General features: G+C 35.8%; 1 protein-coding gene across 2 annotated transcripts in view; it reads left to right on the top strand.

Moving 5' to 3' along the window:
• The window catches only part of LOC148944053 (CTTNBP2 N-terminal-like protein), a 125410-nt gene that overhangs the window by 90354 nt on the left and 11507 nt on the right, over nucleotides 1–23549 (top strand). Inside the window, exons 7-10 of one of the 2 annotated variants that reach the window (XM_089099684.1) lie at nucleotides 1106–1437; nucleotides 6386–6561; nucleotides 13770–14013; nucleotides 21421–21765. In XM_089099684.1, the coding sequence (XP_088955810.1) occupies nucleotides 1106–1437; nucleotides 6386–6561; nucleotides 13770–14013; nucleotides 21421–21765 (1097 nt within the window). The remainder of the gene's footprint in view (nucleotides 1–1105; nucleotides 1438–6385; nucleotides 6562–13769; nucleotides 14014–21420; nucleotides 21766–23549) is intronic. The other variant, XM_089099685.1, reaches the window with a different exon arrangement.

The raw sequence follows: 23549 nt of genomic DNA on the forward strand, positions 1-23549 counted from the left end.
TATATCGCGTAGCAAAGGTTCTCCAGGTCTGGATTAGATACCTCATCAAAATTGAGAAAAACTCGAGTTGTTTATGAGTCGAATATCCTCGGGGATCACAATTTATATGCAATCTAAGTTTTAGTTTTCAGTCTAAAAATCAGATTCATGGTTCCGTTAAAAAGTTAGGTTTTATTTGATGACAAGTTAAGTATATAACTTCTAATCTGATTAAAGCCGTTGCAATCCCATAAATATGATATTCAGAAGTCAAACCTTAAGTTGTTTATATCTAAAACACGCCGATGGGGCAACTATTAGTCTGTCAAGGCGTTAGTTTAATCCTGCTCTCCAGTTTGTAAAACTTGGAATTTGAAGCTTTCCATAACAAGTATCTAAAGTGTTGGTGGAATTGGCCTATATGAGTGCCATGAAAAATCCATTTGAAAAATAAGAGATACGGTGCTAACAATAAACAGATGATCGGTCGGTTTTAAAATGAAAGAACTGCTTTGATGCAAGCACCGAAGTCATTTCAAAGAAAAGACGTAACGAAATTGTCCCTTTTTGTTTTTTACCTTAAATATAAACTTCCCATTACGTGGAATACGTTGTTAGATTCTATTCCACAGAAACATTTTCAAAGAAATATTTGTAAATCAAAGATCAAGTATGAATTTTCCTCCCTAAGCAATTCAATTGTTTCAATCACAAGTTCAAATTTTCTGCCGCCCTCGAGTTCCTGAATCTGATTCTAGCACTACTACTAATAGTACTTCTGTGTTAGAGCTTATTTGAATATCTTGGTTGCTTTTATGAAAAAAAAAAAACACCTTTCCCTTTGATAGTCCCTTATATAACACTAATAATGTATTTCTCCATTAAATGAATATTGTCATACACCATAGGTGTTTTTTTTTTAAACTGGTTATCTACATTATCAACTGACGCAATATATTTTGCAGCAACAGTCCAGATCAACAGTCCAGAGTTGCAGCTCTTCTGAAGGAACATATCCAAACAAATAGATCAGCAACTTTTAGTTTCTGATTTTCTGTGATGTTAATAGTCATGTTTGTGGCAATTTTTATGAGAACATACAGTTTAATTGCTTTTCCTTTTGTAGATGTAAAGAACTCGAAGTAACTGTTGAACGACTTCAAGCAGAATTAGACTCGTTCAAACAGAATTTGCCAGCTACAGGCAATTACCTACACCAGTCAATGCAATCCTTTCCCCGCACATCACCGCCATTGAATTCAAAGCAACCTCCAATAACACCTCCACGAACTGTTCAGTCGAACCAATTGAGCACTTCTAGGTCTGGTTCGAATTTAGCGAGAGGAGGGTCACCCAGTGTAGATGATCTGCCAGTTCCTCCACCAGCAGTGTTAGTAGGGAGTATGAGACAAAACCAGCCTGTGGCAACTGTTAATAGCACTCCAGTAATGCTTCCTAGTAAGTTTTGTCCTTATTTACTCTTTAAATCTATGGTGCATCTTAGTATAAAGCAGGACTTCAGTCCAATACCTCATACTCATATGAATCACGTTGAGGGATAAGAGGCTCTTAATGCCTGCTATTTTTTGTAAAAAAAAACAAAAAAACTATCGAATGAAAATTAATCTGCTTCGAGTTTTCAACAGTTAAATAAGTTTTCCATCAAGCAAGGGGACAAAGTCAGTTCGCGACTGAAGATGGCGTACTTGTGCTCTTTTGATGAAGAAGCATAAGCGAATGAGATGCTCTGTGGTGTGCCAGCTAAAAAAAACCATGTCCTCTGAGCACACTCTATTTAACCGTCACCATATGTATATTAAGATCGGAAAATTTACACTCGGGTTTGGCTTTTTATTCAAAATTTTTTAAGATATTAAAGCTTAAAATCGTTTTGCGAGCCTCAGCATTAGTAAATTCTCTGTGGATTAGCCATCATTGAGAACTGTCGACTTTTTGTGGTTCGACTGTAAAATTTGACTGAAAAAATTATTATTTTTTACGTTTCTTTTCTGGCCATCTGGGTCAATCAAAGCGAGTGGCACCACAAAGAACTCCCAATGTTGCCAAATTGCTCAAATGATAAATCTTGTGAGCTGATTTCTAACGCTTTCCTCGCAGGTATACTAGAACATTTTTAGGGACTTCCCTTTCCTGAACTTTAAAAGACAATTCTGCTCCACTCTCATGTATTTCTATCTCCGGCACAAAACTTGAGAAGCTAAATGGTTATTCCAGCATTTCTGGGAAAGAAGATGTGGGCTTCTCGTTTTCTGTCATTTATTTGGATCTCCTATTTGAATTCTACAAATTATGGCAAGACCGTCCAATCAATTCTAGATAATCTATATCTATATCGACGAGAACGGTCTATAGTCTATATCGACGGTATATAGTCTATATAGAATGGTATATAGTCTATATCGACGAGAACGGGTGATTCTTTAAGGTAGCGCATCCCCTTAAGTACAAGGGCAGTTGGAATGGGATAAAAATTAATCACAAAAACCTCAAGAAAGAAAAAGCTAAATGATTCGCAATTACTTTACACAATTAAACTTCCAGTTCAAATGTTTTAATCAGTAAAATTACCAATTGGTCAGAGTCTGAAAATCAGCACAAAGGTTCTAATTTGTCTGCCAGACATACAGGATTGTCATTGTTTAGACTGTAAACCTGAATAAGCTTTCTAGATCTCTTATCAGCCAAAGAACTTTCAACTTCGCTCTTTATTTCCGTAAGACAAACTTTGCTTTAAAATCGGTCATACAAATTAGAGAAAGTAGTGCCTAAAAAGTGATTATCTACTGTAGCGCTTTTGGGAATTGACTTATCAGTGGTTAAAAATACATATAATAGTATCCTGAAGCAATTTCAATGGAGGGGTTGAAATCTCGTAAATTTTATCAAACTAATTGAGCATTTACAAAAACAAAAAAGAGAAAAACCAAATTTGATTTTCAAGTAGGTTTAGGAAGGTTTTTTAACTCCCTTCCCCCGCCCTTTCGATATTTTCACCTTGCATCACGTATAGATGCAAGAACCATTTCATTTTGTAAAAATATAGCGAACCAGTTTTATTAATTTGGCGAAATTTTTAATTCGGATAATCAAATAGGACTGTACACTTTTAACATCAAAATCAGGGCAAGCGCTAATCAAACCACCAGTGAAAAAAAAATATATGTATATATATATAATTAATTAAAGTAAAATTTGAAAATTATCCTGTTGTTTAAGATAAGTTTATTTTTGCCCGCTTACAACATACAAAAAAAAGAAGCGGAGTAAAGAAAGAGAGAAAAAAAAATACATGTATATATATAATTAAAAATCAACTTCTAAACAAGAAAAATGGATAATATAAAATTAATCCAAACATCACGGATAAATAATATTCAAAGCCTGAAAATGAAGTAAACGGTTTAAACTTTTCTTAAACGTACCGCGCTCTATTGAATCGATTAATTCTAAAGGGTCAGGGATACAATGTTATTGCAAAATGAAACTGTTCTTGTAATACAGCGGGAATCTTAATAAAAACTTCAGATAGCGACAAAATCCCGATCGAACCTTTAAGTGTTCAGTATTAGACAGCGAATCCCAAAGAGGTGAAATATATAGCGCATAAGGCAGAGCTAGGTCACTATATAGTTTAGCAAATACACGCTCACTATAACTATACTTAAGTACAGCAAGTTTGGCATAGCTGGCGCGAAAACCTGATATGACATGTTCAACGGTAAGAATACGAGTACTACGCTTATCGGGACCAAACAAATTTCTCTATTAAGGGCTAGGCACATGTAGCTGATTTCGGGAACCGATTGCAGCATCAGTGGACAAACGATAGCGGTAAGAAAAATTGGTTGAAAGAAAAATATATTGCGTATAATTTTCAAAACAAAAAATCATGGGACAAATAGTCAACTGAAGTTTATTAATAGTTAGTTGCTCAATCAAGTTGCTTGATTGATCTCAGCTCAGTTTTCAGTTTATTTCTCAGCTCAATAGTGGGGTCTTTCACCACAGATACCTCTGGCTGACTATTTATTTGTATCCTTTTTTTTGTGATGATCATGATGAAAATCAGCGCTGATTTTCTAAATCGGCGCCGAAAATTAGAAAATTTCTCAAGCTCAAATCGACGCCGAAAATCGGCGCTGATTTGGAAATCAGTTCCCGAATTCAACTACGTGTGCCCAGCCCTTTACTGTTAATTTACTTCATTTTTGGGCGTATATATGTTACTGTGAATGTCTGAAATCTGGTTAATGTCGACATTCACAGGTGAATGTCCGAAATCCCCTTTTCTCTGCTAGGATTCAATTAGCTTTGCGTATCAGCTTTTTCACTCTTATGCAAGCTGTGATGGTAAAAGTTAGTTAGGTTCGGTTAAGGTTAAATTTGGTTATAAATCTCAGAACTGGGTTAAAAATCTAACCTAACCTCACCCGACCTTCCACCATCAAACCTTGCATAAAACTGAAAAAGTTGACTGGCAACGCTGACTAAATCCAAGGAGAAAAAAAGTATTTTCGACATTCACCGGTTTTTACTAGAACTGATATTTCTAGTAAAATCAGAATGATTTTGGGCTTAGCATAAAGAACACAACATCTTTTTTCTTATCTACCTAAATTAATTTGTTCAGCTTATCATAGGCAGCCGTAAGTAAAGAGTGATAAGGCTTCAGCGTTTTTGTTGTTTGTTTTAAGTCTTATCGTATGGAAGGAGTTGTCGTAGAAACTTCGGGGGAGGGGGTTCACTCAATTGGAAAATGAAAGTTCTAGTGCCAATTTCATAATTCAAAAAGGATTGGAGGGCAACCATCCCTCCCCTCTCAGGCCCCTTTTACCGCCTTACCCCAGAGACTTCCGATTAAAATTTTTAGATAACCATGTTGTTTAAAATAGTTAAAAGCTCCAGTAACTATGACGTCGGGGTTGACTTGACCCCCTTCCCACAGTCCTTTGGGCAAGGGTTCTAAGTCATGCAAGTTGCACTTTGTTTGCATATAGCTTTTGTAATTGGAAAAGGGGGTTTGTTTGGTCCTGTGTCTTTAAAAAGGTTAATGGTATTAAGGTGCAACTTTCAGGGAAGCGTTGAGAGAGGTGTTGAACTAAATCAAAATACATTGTGTACTTAAAGTGCACAAATACAGGTTGTCTTAAAGTGTGTATCAGCAATATCTCAGGAACGGCTTAGAATAATAATTTGAACCTTTCAATGCATTTTGAGGGGGGTGTTGAACTAAGCAAAAGACACTTATGTGCGTACGACTACTGTGCTTATTATTACTATAACTATTACTACTCTTACTGCAACTAATATTGCTACGATTACTATTGCTATGACTACTTCTACTATTGCTGCGACCACTTACGACTTCGATTACTTGTGACTCTGACTGCTTGCGCCTGCGATTTTGTCTGTGACTGTGACTACTAGTACTACTACCACAGGTAGTGGTCTAAATCAAAAGGGTTAAAATGCATTCCGGCTGTGAAAACGATTTTGATTTTTAAATTATTGGTAAATACGTACAGATTATTTTGTGTGCAAACTATTGGTAAATACTACATACAGATTATTTTGTGTGCAAACTTTTTTAAGATTCGTTGTGATTTTTGGGATGTATGGGAGGTAAACTATATTTGAGGGCTTATCGGCATTCTCACATGGTAAACTACCATTGATTCTACGGGAGTGTCTTTTCAGTCTACGGAAAAGTGTATTATTAATAAATAAAATACGATGCCCATTTCCAAAAAAATATGTCCCTGATAAAGTTTAGTTCTGCTGTGATGTGGGAATTAGACCAAATGCTTGGGTACGATTGACGAGAGAGATTACGACAATTCTTTCTACTTGTAGGGGGTGGTTTGTTTTGAAATGCAAATATTTATTGTTTTGTGTTGGTTTTCTGCAAATAATAAAATTGAGTTAATCTATGCTACGAACAATTAACATATCTAGGAATTTGCAATTTTAATTTCTAAGGTAAACTGTAAATTTCTATCATATGTATTAAGATGATTTAAAAAATTCCTTAGTTCATTTTCTCCATAATTCCAAATACGATACTCGATAAATATATGAAACTCAAAATGAACAGAAACTACCAAAAACAGGACTTAACATTAGGAAATTTTTTTTTTCTTTTTTACGAGAATCTAAGTGACAACCAGGGGTGAAAACTGGATTTTTCTTTACATAACTTAATCTTTCTAATTCGGTGTCCTCAACTCATCGACGTATCGTTTATACAGTTATAACTTAATTGCATGTTTCACAGGATATATGAAGCATAAATACCTATAACTGACTTCTTGCTTTTTTTTATTTTTTTTTCAAACATCCTATAATTATATTTATCGAATAACAGTATTAAATTTTCTCCATTTAGCCACTGGCATAGCCAAATCGGTCAGTCCTAACTCAATGGGCATGGGTTTAACTAGTACAATTCGACCTCTACCTTTGAACGCTTCAGATGTACAGCGGAAACAGTCTTCCAATTATCACAATGCCGCTGAATCGACGCAGGCTTTATTAGCTGGCATAGAGCAAACTTTAGCCCAGGTAAGTCAGGTAGCTTATTGCTCAAGTCTTTTTGTTATGACAAAGTTCTTGATGCCTGGCTTTTAAAAACTTGAGCCAATAGTCAATGATTAACCACTAGTGGTTAATGATTGGCCACTAGTCAATGGTCACTTGACCAATGATTGGCCACTAGTCAATCCCCAATGATTGACCACAGTGATTAGCCACTAGTCAATGGTTATGTGTACATAATTGTGTCAGTTGATTTTTTTTTTCAAAGAATCATCAAATGGATTTACTGGGATAAAATCCTCAGTAGATTATTCCAAATGGAGGTACGGTGTCTTGCAAAGCTGTTCTTTACGTTTTCAGTGCAGAATCCATCCGTTTTTAGGCAGTCCAATCGTATCATGTTCCTGCGTTTTTACCGTATTGGCTCGGCAAACGGTGGTACAATTATAGATGACTCGTCGGAGAGAGGGGGGGGGTAGTGGATGTAGTTGTTTAGAACAGCTATTGACGCCACAATAAGTCACTCGCTGTGAGGTTTTAAAGTTATCTGATGATGCTTGAATTGTTATTTTCGGTCCTTTGGAGAGATGCCGATAGATTTGTACGTTTCCCTGCAAAAAGCGAGATTTCCCTACGTCACGGGATTTGCGATACATGTTCAAAAAAATTGATTTACTGCTCTTACACAAAGTAATGCCATGAATATGCTTTTTCTATGTAGCATCCTGGGTTAACCAAAGCTCAATGCTCAAAAGTAGAAATATCTAAAGAAGAGCTGTTAGAATCGGGCTTGGATCAACTGGCTCTACATGTGATGAAGGATGTCATGACTCCACCCTACTTTACTCGAAACCGAGGATGACGAAATGTCATCTTCTGACTATGAAATTTTGGCTTCCTTCATTTAAAGATAACCCTTTAACCTTTGCCTATGCAAGATTTGGATATCAAAGAGCTGGTAGACTCGAGCTAGAATGTTCGCAGTAAAGATGGTGTATCACATAACATAAAGTTTAATGAAGAGGGGACAAAACGGAATATACGTTTCGAGTTTTAGACTGTAATTAAGGACCATTTGAATGCGCAAAGATTCATCTTTTTAGGCATCGAAAATGCGGCAAGATGGGGGGGGGTGCGGGAGGTGGGTAGCAAAAGCACGCATGGGATGGAGCGGGCTACCGTCCAATCATTTTCTACCCTTAAAAGGGGGACTGAAACTACCAATTTACGTGATTTTCCTCTTAGGTTTCTACGACTCCTCCCCCTTGTATACGAAGTGGCCTGGGAAAAATAACATATCGAAGGCGCAAGACCGTTTACTTACGCAGCGCCACAGTGTTGCTTCTATAACTAAATATTATAATATAAATAAAATAATATTAGCAGAGTATAAAGGTTAAAACGTAGTTCCAGTTTCTAGACTGTACTTAAGGACCAGATGTATGCGCATGGATTCTTCATTTCAGGTATCGGCGGTGTGGCAAAATAGTTCTGATATCAGACTCCGTTTTTGAACTATTTACGTAAATAAGAAAATAGGAATCGTACAGCCGAAAAAAAAACAGTGTTATTGAAAACAAAACAAGATGAAAAATTGAATCTATCGATAGAACTCGGTTAGTTTAAGATTTTCAATTGTATACTTACTTACTTTACTTTCGACGGGAACCAGACGATCAATTGTCCTGCCCGGCACCAAAGGATCTTGGGATTACTTCCAACGACCACTTGGACATGTCGGCTGCACCTTCTCCAGCGACCTTCAGCCAGTCTTTGTCCCATCTTTGACCGTGTCTCCTGAATCCTCCACACGGTTCCAGGTCATCCTTGAATTTTTGCCACAGGTTCTTCTTTTGTCCTCCTGGTTGACGTTTCCAGGAAGGGGACGCAGACAAGGACGTCTCGGCATATCGTGCCTTCGGGACGGCGCAGTGTGTGGCCGAGGAGCTTCAGGCGACGTCTTTTAAATATAAGCGATAGCTCTTCTTACTGAGTTATGTCGACTAGGAGGTGGATTGATCCGATGAATTGATTTTCAAATATTAAAAATGGGACAATAAGCAATTCAACTGCCCAATTGGAGAGACAATCTCGAATACTGGATAATAAACCAAAATAATGCTTATCCTCGTAGATGAAAAAGGAAAAAAAAAAATCAAGTTAAAACAATTTTTACCAATTATATTTATAAGTAGATTCAGCTATAAGTCTTTTTCGCCTTCTCTTTAAAGAACTACTTGGCTACTCTGTAAGTCAATCAAAAATATTAATTTGCCGTTAACGGGATCATATATTGGAAATTAAGACAATATATTTTATTCTTACAGTAGTCAATTTATATGCTTGAATATACCTAGCTATTAGGGAGAATCGATGTTTAGTGAATATATTAAGATCAAACGATAAATTATTTGCATGCTGAATATTAAAAAAATATTGTGATAACAGGAGATGCAATCCTGACAAAAGAGCCATCATATTTAGAAACCTTTGTATCATTTCAATAATGCTGTCTTTAATTTACCGTTTTAATTTAATTTTTCAATGGTATCAAATATTACCATTTTTTTACGATTTCGTTATTATTGGTCAATATAATAATGACTGACACATACCTGTATTCCTTTTTTTCTTTTTTTTTTTGCTCATTTAATTATTTTTTTTTTATATGCTTATTTATTGGGACTGTCTGCATCTTTTACCTACCTTTTATTTTTCATCTTGAGAAATTAGTCTTGTGGATCGTTTCACTTTCTTATGTACTATTATTTGTAAGGAAGGCCGATGTACTAAAATGTGAATGTTCAGAGGTGCCATCAAAAAAAGTTTTCGTTGGTAAGGAAAATAGATACAGAAAATGAGCGTATATAGGAACGGGTTAACAGCAAATGTATTCTGGGAATAGAGTAGAAGGTGGAAATTCACAGTATAATTACTTTGGCAGCGTAATAGCGCTGCCTTAGTAATGAGTGATGTGGGCATAATGTTTTTTTTTTTTCAAACCAGGGCAACTGGTATAGAAATCGCAGGAACTGCCAAAGGGGCTCATTCGACTGGAAATCGAAATTTCTAGTGCCCTTTCAAGAGTCGAAAATGATTGGAGGTCGAACAGACTTCACTCCCCCTCACTCCCATCATTTCCCCTAACACATCCAAACAAAATGTTGTTATAACCTTTTTGTTCAGCATAGTTGAAAGGACCAGTAATTATGTCTTTGGGGATGACAGTCCTCAGGGCAAGAGCTGTAAATTATCCCCCAGTGGCATGTAAGGCTTATATGGAAGGGGTGGTCGTATGAATTTCGGAGGGGGCTCATTTGATTCGAAATAAGAAATTTAATGCCCTTTTTACAGTGATCAGAGTGATCAGAATTAAAGATATCAATGCTTATAATGCCACAATATCCCAGAGCCCAGGGGCAAGGGTTGTAAGCTATGCTCCGGTGTATTTAAGGCTTTATGGAACGGATAGTCGTATAAGCTTCTTATGGGGCTCATTTGATTGGAAATAGAAAGTTGCAGTGCCCTTTTTAAGAGTCAAAAGTGACTTGAGAGAAACCAGCCCCCCTCCTCGCCCATCGCTCCCCAAAAAACAGCCAATCAAAATTCTAATAGAGCTATTTTGTTCAGTATTGCTGAAAGGTCCAGTAATTATGTGTTTGGGGATGTCAACCCCCCAGAGTCCTCAGAGCAAGGGCTCTAAGTTCAGTAATTAATCTATCGTTTACAGGTGGTATATGTTATTGAGAAAGGTATATTTGATCTTTACTTTCCAAAAAGACAAAGGGCATTCAGGTGAGCCTTTCAGAGAGTCTTGAGGGAAGGCTGAACTAAATCAACACATTATGTTCTTACGGGTTGTCAAATGGGCGTAACTCACGAATTACTAAGTATATTAATTTTCAGGAAATGATAATCAGAGCTTTCAGGAAATGATAAGAGTTGGTTGTGGCGGATTTTGAACTAGCCAGAAGACACTAGGTGTATACTTTTAATAGAACTTCTACGGTTACTGTGACTAATGACACTAAAATTTTGGGTGAAACTTAGGGAACTTTTAGGGGGAGTTTCGATTAAACGAAAAGATTATATGCATATAGGTTTTCAAATGGGCATAAAAGGTAACGCTGCATGCCAATATCATAGGTAACGCTGCTCTATCATAGCTAGTAATTTCATTGAAACTTTTAAAGGAGCTAATTGAATTGGAAATTAAAAGTTCTAGTGCCCTTGTTACGATTCAAAAGTGATTTGAGGGAAAGCAGCCCTCCTCCTTAGCCCATGATTTTCCAAACATATCCAGTCAAAATTTTGAGACCACCATTTTGTCCAGTAGCTATGTCTCTAGGGATATTCGGTATGCCCACCCCCACGGTTCTGCAATTTGCCCATTATGCTTTAATACTAAATAAAAAGGCATTGTGTTTATGCTGGTTGCCAATAAGACATCTCAGCAATATCCCAAGAACGACTGAGGGTATTTAGTTACAACTTTCACGGCTACTACCGTTACTACTTCTGTTCTTGCAATTTAACAAAATAGAAAGAGTGTAATCGTTTCCCAAAACACATCCAATCAAAATTTTGAGATAGCCATTTTGTTCAGCATAGTTGAAATGTCTAGTAATTATATCTTTGAGGATCACACCCTCCCCTCCACAACCCGCAGGACAAGGGCTGTACGCAACATATAAGGTTTTTATGGAAGGGGTGATCGTCTAAACTTTGGAGCGGGCTCTTTCGATTAGAAATCAGTGGTTTAAGGGCCCTTTTTAAGCGTTAAAAGTGATCCGAGGGCAACTAGCCCCCCTCCAAGTCCTCTTTTATTTGTCATTTCTCAAGACTAGGATTCTTGTAGAAAAAACCGAAAAGATATAAAATATTGATTTCTTTTTCCATGAAAAAGACTATGTCAATAAAAAACGAACAGAAATTAATTAAAAAAAAATTGTTCCACAAAGTCAGTTTTTCAAAGAAAAGTAAAGAGCTCCATTAAACCAAAAATGAGCAGAACTAAAATCAAATAATCTTCCAAGCGTAAAACTACCAAATAGAAAACAAAACAAAAAAAAAGCGTAAAGCTATACTGAAAAAAGTTAAATGAACGTGGATTTTCAGTTTAATATACACATACTGATATTCATTCCTTAAAGTCTTAAAAAAAATTATATATTAAAGTAAGAAAAGTGAAAACATTTAAAATGTATTCGGTTTTCAATAAAGTGTCAACTATTTTCTGGTCTTGAGAAGGCATTAAGGTTGTCAGCCCTACTCATGTTAATTTCTACTCGTTTTGTGTTTGACTCGGTTATTTATAGTAATTTCTGATCGGTTTGAGTTTCATTTATTTATTGATGGTGATTTATGGTAGTTTTACGCTAGGAAGATTATTTGACTTTATTTCTGCTTTTTTTTTTATTTAATGGAGCCTTTTACTTTTCTTTGAAAAATTTGTTTTGTTGAAAGTCTTTTTATTAATCGTATAAAATAAATAATTATCTATAGCGTTTCAGCAACATATATAGTAGTCTACAGAATTAACTTTTATTATAGTATATAACGAAATCTAGCCCACAGTAATTGAAATATTAAAATAAATCGCCATGTAAATCATGATGCAGCACACTTATGATCTAATTCAAGTATGTTTTGAAAATTTGCCTCTCTGGGGTATGGTTCCATATTTGACTGACTTCGCTGCCTGAATCCATGTGGTTCGTCTTTTACTATTCCAACTAAGAAAAAGCCATATGCCTTTTGCTGCGTTTAATTATCTTTGAAAAAAAAACTACTAAAAAGAACAACCTGGACCATCAAACTTGACAAGATTAATCCGAACGGTTAAAGCAAATATAGTACAGAATATAAGGCAACATAAAGAACAAACCACAAATCTAGTAAAGAACAAACCAAAATCGTGGTTGCAGTGGTAGCTGCAACCTAATAAAATCTGTTAAACAACGAATCACTAATCTAGTAAAAAAAAAAAAAAAAAAAGAATCTGGTAAAGAACATACCAACTAGTAAAGAACCAATCATGAATCAAGAATCATAAATCACCGAACAAACAAAGAACTGTGGTTGCAGCGATACCTGCAATCTATTAAAAGATGATTACATCCCGTAGTAACCAAACAAAATTGCCTAAAATTTACATATAGAGCTGAATACTGATGCATCTTCTGCAACCTATTAAAAGTCGAATACGGTCAATAGTATCAAAAAATAGAATAAAACTCTTAAAAATAGTATCAGATGGAAACAAAAAAAAAGTTTGTTTTGAAACTGGGGCATGGTGCCATATTTGACTGACTTCGCTGTCTGATTCCCTGTGGTTTGCCTTTTACTATTCCAACAAAGAAAAACCATAAACTTTTTTCAGTGTGTTTATTATAGTAAATTAATTTAAAAACTCTTTCCACGGATCAAGTTTTTCAAATAAAGAACTCCATTAAACGAAAAATGATCAGAAATAAAGTCAAATAATCTTCAAGCGTAAAACTACCACAAAGCACCATTATTAAATAAATGAAACCCAAAACGAACAGAAATGACAATAAATAACCGAGTCTAACTCAAAGCGAGCAAAAATTAATATGAGTAAGGCTTTCAACCCCCATACCTTCTCAAGACCAGAACATAATTTGCACTTTACTGAAAACAAAATGTATTGTAAATGAGATCACATTTCTACTTTAATAAATAAAAATAGTTAAGACTTTCCGGAATAAATATCAGTTTATGTATATTAAACTGACAATACACGGTCGTTTTTTTTTTTTTTTTTTTTTTTTTTTTTTTTTTTTTTTTTTTTTTTTTTTTTGCAGTAAAGTGCAAATTATGCCCTGGTCTTGAGAAGGCCTGTGGGTTTTCAGCCCCACTCATGTTAATTTCTGCTCGTTTTGAGTTTCACCCAGTTATTTACTGTAATTTCTGTTCGTTTGGGGTTTCATTTATATATTTATGTTCATCTTTTGGTAGCTTTACGCTTGGAAGATTATCTTACTTAATTTTTGCTCATTTTCGGTTTAATGGACCTCTTTACTTTTCTTTGAAAAACCTATTTTGTATTTAAAGTTTTTTAGGTTAAGACGGTTTGATCACATGTCATGGATGAACAGTAAAGTGGCCTACTATCATGCTCATGAGCAATACATAAATTTTCAGGTTGGATAAATTGCAGTTTTGTCTACTAATTTTTTAAAAGAATTTGCCTACAACTATTTATCATGCAGGTATCTCCAGATAGAGCAACTGCCAGGCCATTTCCTTCAGCTAATTCCCAGAATCAACTGGCTCCAGTGGCGAGTAGGGTAGCTGTTCAAGCTTCTCCGGGATCTAAAGTCTATACAACTAGTCATGGTGGAAAAGTAACATTTCATGTTACAACAAGCGTTGCTACGCCAGCACTGGCTACGATTGCAAGTAATCATTCGAGTACAGCAACTATAATAAAAAAGCCAATACCTATTGGGCGTGGTAAGTTCTTTCTCACTCTCTCTTTTTCTCTCTCTCACTCTCTCTGTCACACTCTCTCTTCCTCTCTGACTCTCACTCTCTCTCACTCTCTCTCTCTCTCTCACTATCTCTCTCTCTCTCTCTCTTTCTCTCTCTCTCTCTCTCTCTCTCTCTCTCTCTCTCTCTCTCTCTCTCTCTCTCTCTCTCTCTCTCTCTCTCTCTCTCTCTCTCTCTCTCTCTCTCTCTCTCTCTCTCTCTCTCTCTCTCACTCTCTCTCTCTCTCTCTCTCTATCTCTCTCTCTCCCTCTCTCTCTCTCTCTCTCTCTCTCTCTCTCTCTCTCTCTCTCTATCTCTCTCTCCCATCGTTTTTTTTTCATTTGTTCTTCAACGTCCGTTCTTTGGTGCTATCACTCTTCAAGGACTGGAAAGTATACCTGACCCTTGCTGGAAAGTATAGCAGGACCCCTGGAGAAAAAAGAAACAATCTAACAGTACCTTAACAAATCTTAAAGCTATCAGGCTTTTTCTTTTTCCTGCACAACCATAACACCAGACGATAGCGCCACTGCTGTTTCTGGGGCCATAGCTATAGGTATATTTAATGTTTGTAATTCAGCAGAGTAGCGCTCTATTGTCTGTGGTAGTACGGGGGTTGCCACCTCTAGTGGTTTATCACTATTTTAGTGATTTTTTGGCTAGTTATTTTTTATATAGGACATAAATTCAAGCGAATAAATCATCCAGGAAGCTAATTAGTGAAAGCAAAAGGGATGCTTTAATGAAAACTTTGCTGACAGCCAAGGATAACCAAAAACTACTCTTTTTCTGTCTCAGAAACCATAGTTAAACGAAAAAAGCCTCATCAAATCTGACAGAAACTGGGTTAGTAAAATTTAAACACGCGAATTTACATCAAGTGGTACTACCCAATTAGGAAGTTTATGGTGGTAAGGCGGCAAAAGAAGGACGCTAATTTTTTTAATTTTTTTTTTTTCAATTGAATCTGTATTGATTATTGTTGTAGTTTTATTTTTATTATTAGTATCCTTATGAAAGCCTGGCTACAGTTTTGACATTTAGTGTTCAGTGTATTGTAAATTTAGTGTGGGCCCTGTGTAAAGTAAATTATACCTTTGCTTAGTTAAGAAAGCTCTCTATCCTCAATCGATCAAATATGTGAATGTAATTTCTGTATTGAGTTTCCCAATGGCATCTTTGCAGGATTGACTGCTTCCGACGTATCTTAATCAAGCTTTGAAATTTTTCGATATAAGTAAACACAAAACCAGATATGTGTACAAAATTTTAGCTTAGGGGCTTATATTTAGGACTAAGACATACCTTAAAAGACGGACAAGCTCTACGTTATATAAATTATTGAATGAAAAGTTGCAGAAATCGCGCTATGTTGGAGGCCACTTGCCTGGAACTTTTCCTTCGTAAGTACTTTATTAATGATTACAGCCATTATTTTTATTATTCATTAACCAGTTATAGAAGAAAGCAGGGAACTATTACTGACATTCTGCTTTTTGTATATAACAAAAGCTATTGTACAATAAACTTAGAGTCTTGATTATTTCTAAAATAACTTCAAAATACCTCAAAAAGACTTCAGAAATACTTTTTGATCTTTAGCGTTGTTAAATATAAAAATCATTTTATTCCTAATTTTTGGCAAATTAGCACTCGTTGTTATTATTGACATTAGTGTACAATGGCGTCTATTCACAAAACTATAGGGACAGTGGGGCGGGTGCAAAATGCATTTTTTAATATCTAGGGGGGAGGGAGCAAATTATTGTTTTCTCAATGAAAATCTCCCAGGAAAGGTATATTTCAAAATATTCGATGTCCCTCCCCCCAGTATTTATAGTAGCTCAACTAGAGTAAAAGAATGTATTTTCTAAATTTGTAGGGAAAATATTGGGGTTTTAAATGGACAAGGAAAAAAACCTTGAAAGCAAAAAGGTTATATTTCAAAATCTTTGATGTCCGCCCAGTAATTATAGTAGCTCAACTAGAGTAAAAGAATGTATTTTCTAAATTTGTAGGGAAAATATTCAGGTTTTAAATGGACAAGGAAAAAAAAATCTTGAAAGAAAAAGTAAATATATTGGTTAGACAACCTCTAGCCGACATTCGCAGATCGGAGGGATGCGCTAATGGTGCCATTCAGGAAAAGACAGGGCGTGGGGAAAGGGTTTCTTTTTATAAAGATACAAAGAAAGGATTTTTTCAGACTCCAGGTGGGATTTTGGGTTACAAAAAAAGAAGAAATTTTTCAAAATCTAGGGAGGGGGTAATTGCAATTCCTCCCTATAGGTGCTCTTGTGTTCAACATCCTAAATAATCATTGTTAAAAGTTTGAAAAGCAACTAAAGAGGCGATTTCAAAGTACGGCGTCAGTTGAAGGTTGTCTATGCCTTTACCTCTAATTCCTGCATTGTCAAGTAAAATTATGAGAGTTATCGTGTCAAAGATATTTTTTAGACTTGCCGTAGATAAAGTTTTAAGAGAAAGACAGTATGGTTTTAGGAGGGGCAGAGGATGCGATGATCAATATTATACTTATAGTAATTTTTTTAGTGGGTTTTGTTTTCAAGTCTCTAGTGATTTATTTTTTAACTTTGTGGTGACCATACGTAATACTAGCTTTTGATTCTTATCACACCCCTGCTGTATAATAGTGCAGGAAAAGAGAAACTCTGTTTTCACGGCTTCGACAAATTTATCTCTTCTCCTCAATTAAGTTCCCACGTGTGAGCCTTTTATTAGCGGGAATTTAAATATGACAAGTTTGATAAGAAAACATGAGAACCTGAATACCTGAAGATTATCCTTTTCTTCATATTTGTATGTAATGTAAGATGATCAATCAATCAATCAATTCAATCAATAAATTTACGACAAAAACACTTCAATATAGAATCCCCCGTAAGGCTCTAGAATCCATATCGCCAAGAACTATAGATAAGAAATAAACTTTAAAATTATACTAGCGAGAAACCGGAACTATTTCTTGAAGTTTAAAGCATAGAATATAGAAAAGTGATATGAGTGTAAACTTAAGCGGGTCCCCAAGAAAAAGAAATAGTCACAGTCATCTAGCAGTGCATTGCAAAATCCTAAAGCTATCAATGCTTGTCTTTTTACTCTGCAACCCTAACAGCAGTTGGTAGGGCACCTACTGTCTTAGGGCTGTAGTTGTAGGTGTGTGATATTTGTACCTTTTTTTTTACTTTTTTTCAGCGGATAGCCCTGTATTGCCTGTGCAAAATCCTTGCAATTGTCTGTGCAGATATATTAAAGTGTTGTTTTTTTCTCTGCAACCCTAACAGCAGTCGGTAGTGCACGTACTGTCTTAGGGCTGTAGTTGTAGGCGTCTGATATGTGTGCCTTTTTTTTACTTTTTTTTTCAGCGGGTAGCCCTGTATTGCCTGTGCAAAATCCTTACAATTGTCTGTGCAGATATATTAAGGTGTTGCTGCACCCTTATAGCAGTCGCAGTCAGTAGTGCTATTTTTGTATTTACAACAATACGTGTTGTCGACAAACGGTTTTTCGTTATAGGCAGGTATTATTTGCAATCAGCTGGGTAGTGCAATATTCTCTGTCGTAGTGTCTGTTTTGATTCCTATCAAATCCATTCTCTACAATTATGCACTCTGGTTCTACTATGTCTGATGTTTGGAAAAAGAGGACAATCAATATAGTTTGGAATAACTCTTAATTGCTTGCTAACGACTGCATAACAGCTAAGAGTTTTTGGTGGGATTCATTAAATCATGGCTTAATTGTAATTAAGCTTTGGTTTAATTGTAGAAAATCCAAGACATATAGTCCGAGTGAGTGAGGGGCAAATCTGGCATAAGCCCCTTTTATCCTGGTATAAAAATGATGCCATTTCACTTGTCGATAGATAAGTATCATCCATCCGACCATGCATGATTTCTAGGGCAGAACTAAGGTAGATAGTCATAGGACTAAGGGATGAAAGATTGGATTGATTTTGGGTTGACGCGTGACGGATAATGTCCACTGGACTTGTATGCAAAGGGGGGGGGGGAGACTGAATTTATTTGGACTCACAGGCGAACAAGTGACCTAAGCCTAATAGGCTTGGGTGCTTGTAGTCTAAAGGTGGAATATTGTGTCATAGGATTGACACATGACCAACAAGTTCCCTGGCCTCGCAGGCGAACGGTGAGACCTATAGTTTTCCAAGTGTTTGGTTAAATGGCACGGGTAAATGACGGGAGTAAGTATAACTCTCTTATTGGAAAAATACTTGTATGTTAGCTTTTGAAAAAGGCACGCCCGCCTAGAGTCTTAGGCAGGTTGAACAAGAATATAAAATTGACACATGATCGTTAGATTGCCTGGAATGACAGGCAAACAAGGCAATCCCGCCTATGGTCTCGGGCAGGTTGACCAAGATTTTAGAATTAATAGAGGACCGTTAATTTTCCTGGAATGACAGGTACAACAGGCGTCCAAAACCTAACATTGCAGTGTTCCATTGCAGGAGGCATTGCAGTGTTGAAGGGCCTAGTCTTAGTTTGTAGTCAATAATCAGGGTCAGGTTAAGCCTTAACCAGCATTGATGTCTTAAGTGGGATACCACCAGATGGCTAATTTGACAGTGTATATATATATACATATCTTTGAATTAGCCAACCGACCAACCAGTATTTTAAGCATAGGAGTCCAGCTGGACATAAGGAAACATATTAAGAAAACAATTATTACTCCATAATATGCAGAATGATCCTAGTTAACACATTTTGCAGGGGGAGAGCCTTTATCTTCACCTCTTTCCTTTTTTTTTCCAGTTTTTCTAAGAAATTCATGGATTTCTTAGAATCGATATATTCACAGAATATATATCCCCACCCCCCTAATGTGCAAATATATACCTAGAATTGCATCCTCAATCTAAATACAACAACCATTTGCATCACAAATGAACTTTATTCCCATATTAGCCGTGTGGTGGATGTCTGTCTTAAGTTGAATATGTAGGTACTTTCTTTGTGACTGACCCGTAAATTCAGTTTCCACCAAGTAAATAAGAACTTGCATATGCCACAAAAGGAAACACTACAAATAAAAGAAGAAACTAGCAAATGAATTGTAAGTCCATGCCTCTAGAATTAAACCAGATTCATTAATCGAAACTGTTGTGATTCGATGGCGATACTAAGGAGCTTGAGCAACGCCCTTTGATGTAGAGCCTTAATGATGTCCTTAGATGACTCAGTTAAAAAAAAAAAGGTTATAGATGCACTTTAGATCTATTTATATTCAGTTTGCTAACCTTTTGCCTGTTTAAAGCATCACCGGAAGATGTGGGTGTCGTTTGACCTCGCTCTGTTATTTTAATTTTTAACATATTTGGGTACATATATGGCTGTGTAATAAGTTGAATATTAATAAAACTAAATAGGTATTGACACTTTCTTTACAAAAAGCTTAATGAAAATAGTACAGTCAAATCTGTATTTATAAGAATCGAATATATGTCTCTGTGTGTGTATGGATATCCTGTATGCATTGCTATAATCTTCATCCGAGCGCCTACAAACTTTGACAAGTTGTTGAATACACTCTTGCAAAGGTTTTGGCTATAAAATGCCTCCCCTCCCCCAATGCCCTCTTATTACATTTCGCGCTTACGGAAATTAGAGACCTCTCAACACGAATAATTAAATCCCTTTCGGTCATATTCATATTTTTTTTATGTTAAATAAATGGGCTAGTTAATTATAAATTAAGTCATCAAACACAGTTTCAAAACTATAAAAAAAATTTTCCAACAAATTCTCTTAATTTGGTTTTCAATAGTTTCGTTAATTTGATAATCAAGATAATAAGTTTCTTTACACGGGGGGAAAGTTTCCCCCAAGGGAAGGGGGTCTATCTTAAAATGAATTTTATTTGCATACATTTTTCTGACTCTTTGTATATGTAAGCAAAAGAAATTAAATAAGTAATTTGTACGAATTTAGGGTAGAAATAACTTTATTCACTCTGGTATTAACTCTATTGTGAAAAGCGTGAAGTTTGAAAAAAAAATAGAAGTTTGAAGTTTGGAAATGTTCGTGTTTATCGATTCAGTTTTTCGGTTCATGGATTTGATTCCGCAATGAAGGGGAATTATTGGTTGGGGGTGGGGGGTTATGGTCTGCGAGGGGAATTTTCAAATACTTTTAAATTTAGAAATAATATCGTTATTAATATGCGGGAGGGGTAATTTCCCTTAGGGGGAAAATTTTCCTTGAAATTCTTTCCTTTTGCTAGTATCACAATAAATTAAGTTTCACCTAAGTAAATTGCTTTGTTTGTCTTGTTCTTTCCTTTCTCAGCTCATTTGGGGGAAGTTGGGATATTTCTTTGGCTTTCTAGAAGTTGTTAGGACGATATTTTATCTTTGTGCTTCCTATGAAGTCTCGACTAAGTCGCATCAAGAGGAAAAGTTTCTAGGAAGGAAACGATTGTTTTTATTCTTGAAGTTTTTTGTTTGCATAATTAAAGCTAACATTCACTTGGAAAATATTTTTTTTTTCTTTTTCTGAGTCTTTTTTAATTTGGGCACCTCCAAGGCCATACCCAGAGGGAGGGCGGTTAGGGGGGTTTGACCCCCCCCACCTAAATGTTTGTCTGACTCGTAAAAACGTAACAAAAACGGATATAAACAAATATGGTATGCCTTTTTTTAGTTTTTTTGTGTAACCCCCCCCCCCCCTGAATTATTTTTTTTTTTAGTAAAACACCCTCCGAAAAAAATTCCTGGGTACGGCCTTGGGCACCTCTAATATTTCTAATTTTGTAATGGGATATATCTAAAAATCGCTTAAAGCAATTTAAAAAGGGAAATATTCAAAGGTTTGCTGTATTCTGGTCATTTGGATTCAGTATAGTAACTCAATAGAAAAAATTCCAAATTGTTGAAAATGTTTGACTGACGACAAAAACGTATATCTAGCTGTAGAAAAGCTATCTAGCCAATATGCAAAAAATTTACTAAGTTTTCCCATGATTTCATGTGTTACTTGTATATTTATATTTGAATGTTTACGATTTTAAAGCCACAAGCCATGTATTAATAGTAATCGGCACAGTATCTTGATATCATATACTTTTTTTATCCCTTAGTATCAAGGTCTTGCCCTTACTATATGTTTCTATGAAACTTTTTTTGAAATCCTTCAGATTTTGAATAAGTCCAAATATAAATTGCATTATAAAAATAGTGATTGTGATTATAGTGCAACACTACCTATAGTCAGAATCTCTTTATTGTGACTGAATAATGAAGCACATTCTTGAGATACAGAAGATCCATATGTCGGGTTATAAATTGTGATTCTTTTGGCTAAACCGCTGCTGCAGTCCAAATATAATTACCTCAGCATCTTTTTGTAGGAGTTCCACCGCCAGTGCCTCCAAATAAGCCATCTGTGCCGCTAAAAAAGGACTCCCGGAGCATGATGAGCCCATCAAGAGGTGATTCTGGAGCACTTCACTTGCGGTCAGGTCCCCCACAAACACTAGAGCCCGGTCAACCAATTAGCGTCGCCGTTTCACCTCAGACTAAAGGTGGATCCCAAAATGTAAAACTTGGAATAACAATTGGTAAAGACAAAATCCAAGTGAGCTCTGGTCAGCAGCAGCAGCAGGTGAGCTCGGCTTTGAGCCAACCACAGCTTGAATCCCTTAGTAAAGAGCTGGAAGATTTTCAACAGTTACTTTATAGCATGGCAGCTACAGGTATTTTTGTTGACTGGTGTTGTCAGGGCCTCGTGATTATACTATGCACAAGGCGGAATCTCTCCTCTAAAAAACTTATCTTTAATAATCATTTAGGAAAGGTAATTCAAAGTATGACTAAATTTGAATGTTGAATTTCCTAAATCGGTCTGGCCTTTAATTAGGTCTTTTATCTTCTCCCTCAGCAGTATATCTTTAAATAGTTGCGTACTTGGTGAAATCATGGGTAGATAACATTTCTTCAGAGCTATTAGAGTCTATCCATTGAATCCTAGTAATAAATAAAATAAGAGTATGGAAGCATCCCGATTGAAATTTTGCTATATGTTTCTTTTTCCATGTCCAAGTTAATCTATTTATATTTTAATCTAGAAAACTGGTAGTTTCCAAATCACTCCTTTCATTCGTTCTTGTGACCAAGTCATCCCATTGGGATTTCTAAGGTATCGTGGAGGTTCCACAAATTGGTGCGCCAGATAGATACGCCAGAAGGTGTTTCTGGGTTTATTTTTTACGAAAATAATATACCAATATGTTAAGCTCAACGGCTAGAGCTACCTGAATAGTTAGTAAAAGGCTCTTGGCTGAACTACCACCAATGGGAAGGGGTTCTTTTTATAGCGAATTAAGATGGCGGGAGATGCCTGCTTAGTCTGAAAAGGTTTGGGAAAAGTCTACCATACTATTGATTGTGTCGTCGCAGTTGGATAACAGCCAAGGGTGACTTCCCGGCCCGTACCAAAAACCGGAAACCGGTGAAATAAGGAACCCGAATAATGCTCCAACTGTATTCCTATAATGGGTTAGGTTGATAGCGTTGACTCTATAATATTATGTAAAATGATCCACTGTAATAGTATGCAATGTTTGATTTTTACCGTTGTCTCTACTTTAATTCTAGCTGAATTTTCTCTCACTCTTAAGCTCAGAATTTTCAGTCCTCCGTGCAAACAATGGTAGCTAATAATTTTTAGAGAGACATACTTCATTGGCAAAAAAACAACAATGGTCTAACCGAATAAGAGAGATTGTCTAAGGCGCAGGTTTAGAAAATGTGGCAAAAATTTAAACACTTATATAGTAAAAAAAAGACGTATAGAAGAAAAGATAGCAATAAACAGAAAATAAAATCATTATTGAACAACGAGTAAAAAAAAATCAAATATCCTACGAAAGCAGCAGAACTTGTCTGAGGTGTAACCGGTAATTAAAAAAGAACCCAAAACATACACAATAAACTATTTTTTAAGAGCTGTAAATTACCAATGAAGAAATGAAATCAAATATCCTTCGAAAGCAGCAGAACTTGTCTGAGGTATAACCGGTAATAAAAAAATGAACCCAAACTATATACACTAAACTGTTTTTTAAGAGCTGTAAATTACCAATAAAAAAAAAGAAATCAAATATCCTACGAAAGCAGCAGAACTTCTCTGAGGTGTAACCAGTAATAAAAAAATGAACCCAAACCATATGCACTAAACTGTTTTTTAAGAGCTGTAAATTACCAACGAAGAAAAGAAATCAAATATCTTACGAAAGCAGCAGAACTTGTTTGAGGTATAACCGTTAATAAAAAAATGAACCCAAACTATATACACTAAACTGTTTTTTAAGAGCTGTAAATTACCAATAAAAAAAAAGAAATCAAATATCCTACGAAAGCAGCAGAACTTCTCTGAGGTGTAACCAGTAATAAAAAAATGAACCCAAACCATATGCACTAAACTGTTTTTTAAGAGCTGTAAATTACCAACGAAGAAAAGAAATCAAATATCTTACGA

Source organism: Artemia sp. Qi Xiang Cuo, chromosome 14 (assembly GCF_049724085.1).
Source record: "Artemia sp. Qi Xiang Cuo chromosome 14, ASM4972408v1, whole genome shotgun sequence".
Taxonomy (NCBI): Eukaryota; Metazoa; Arthropoda; class Branchiopoda; order Anostraca; family Artemiidae; genus Artemia; species Artemia sp. Qi Xiang Cuo.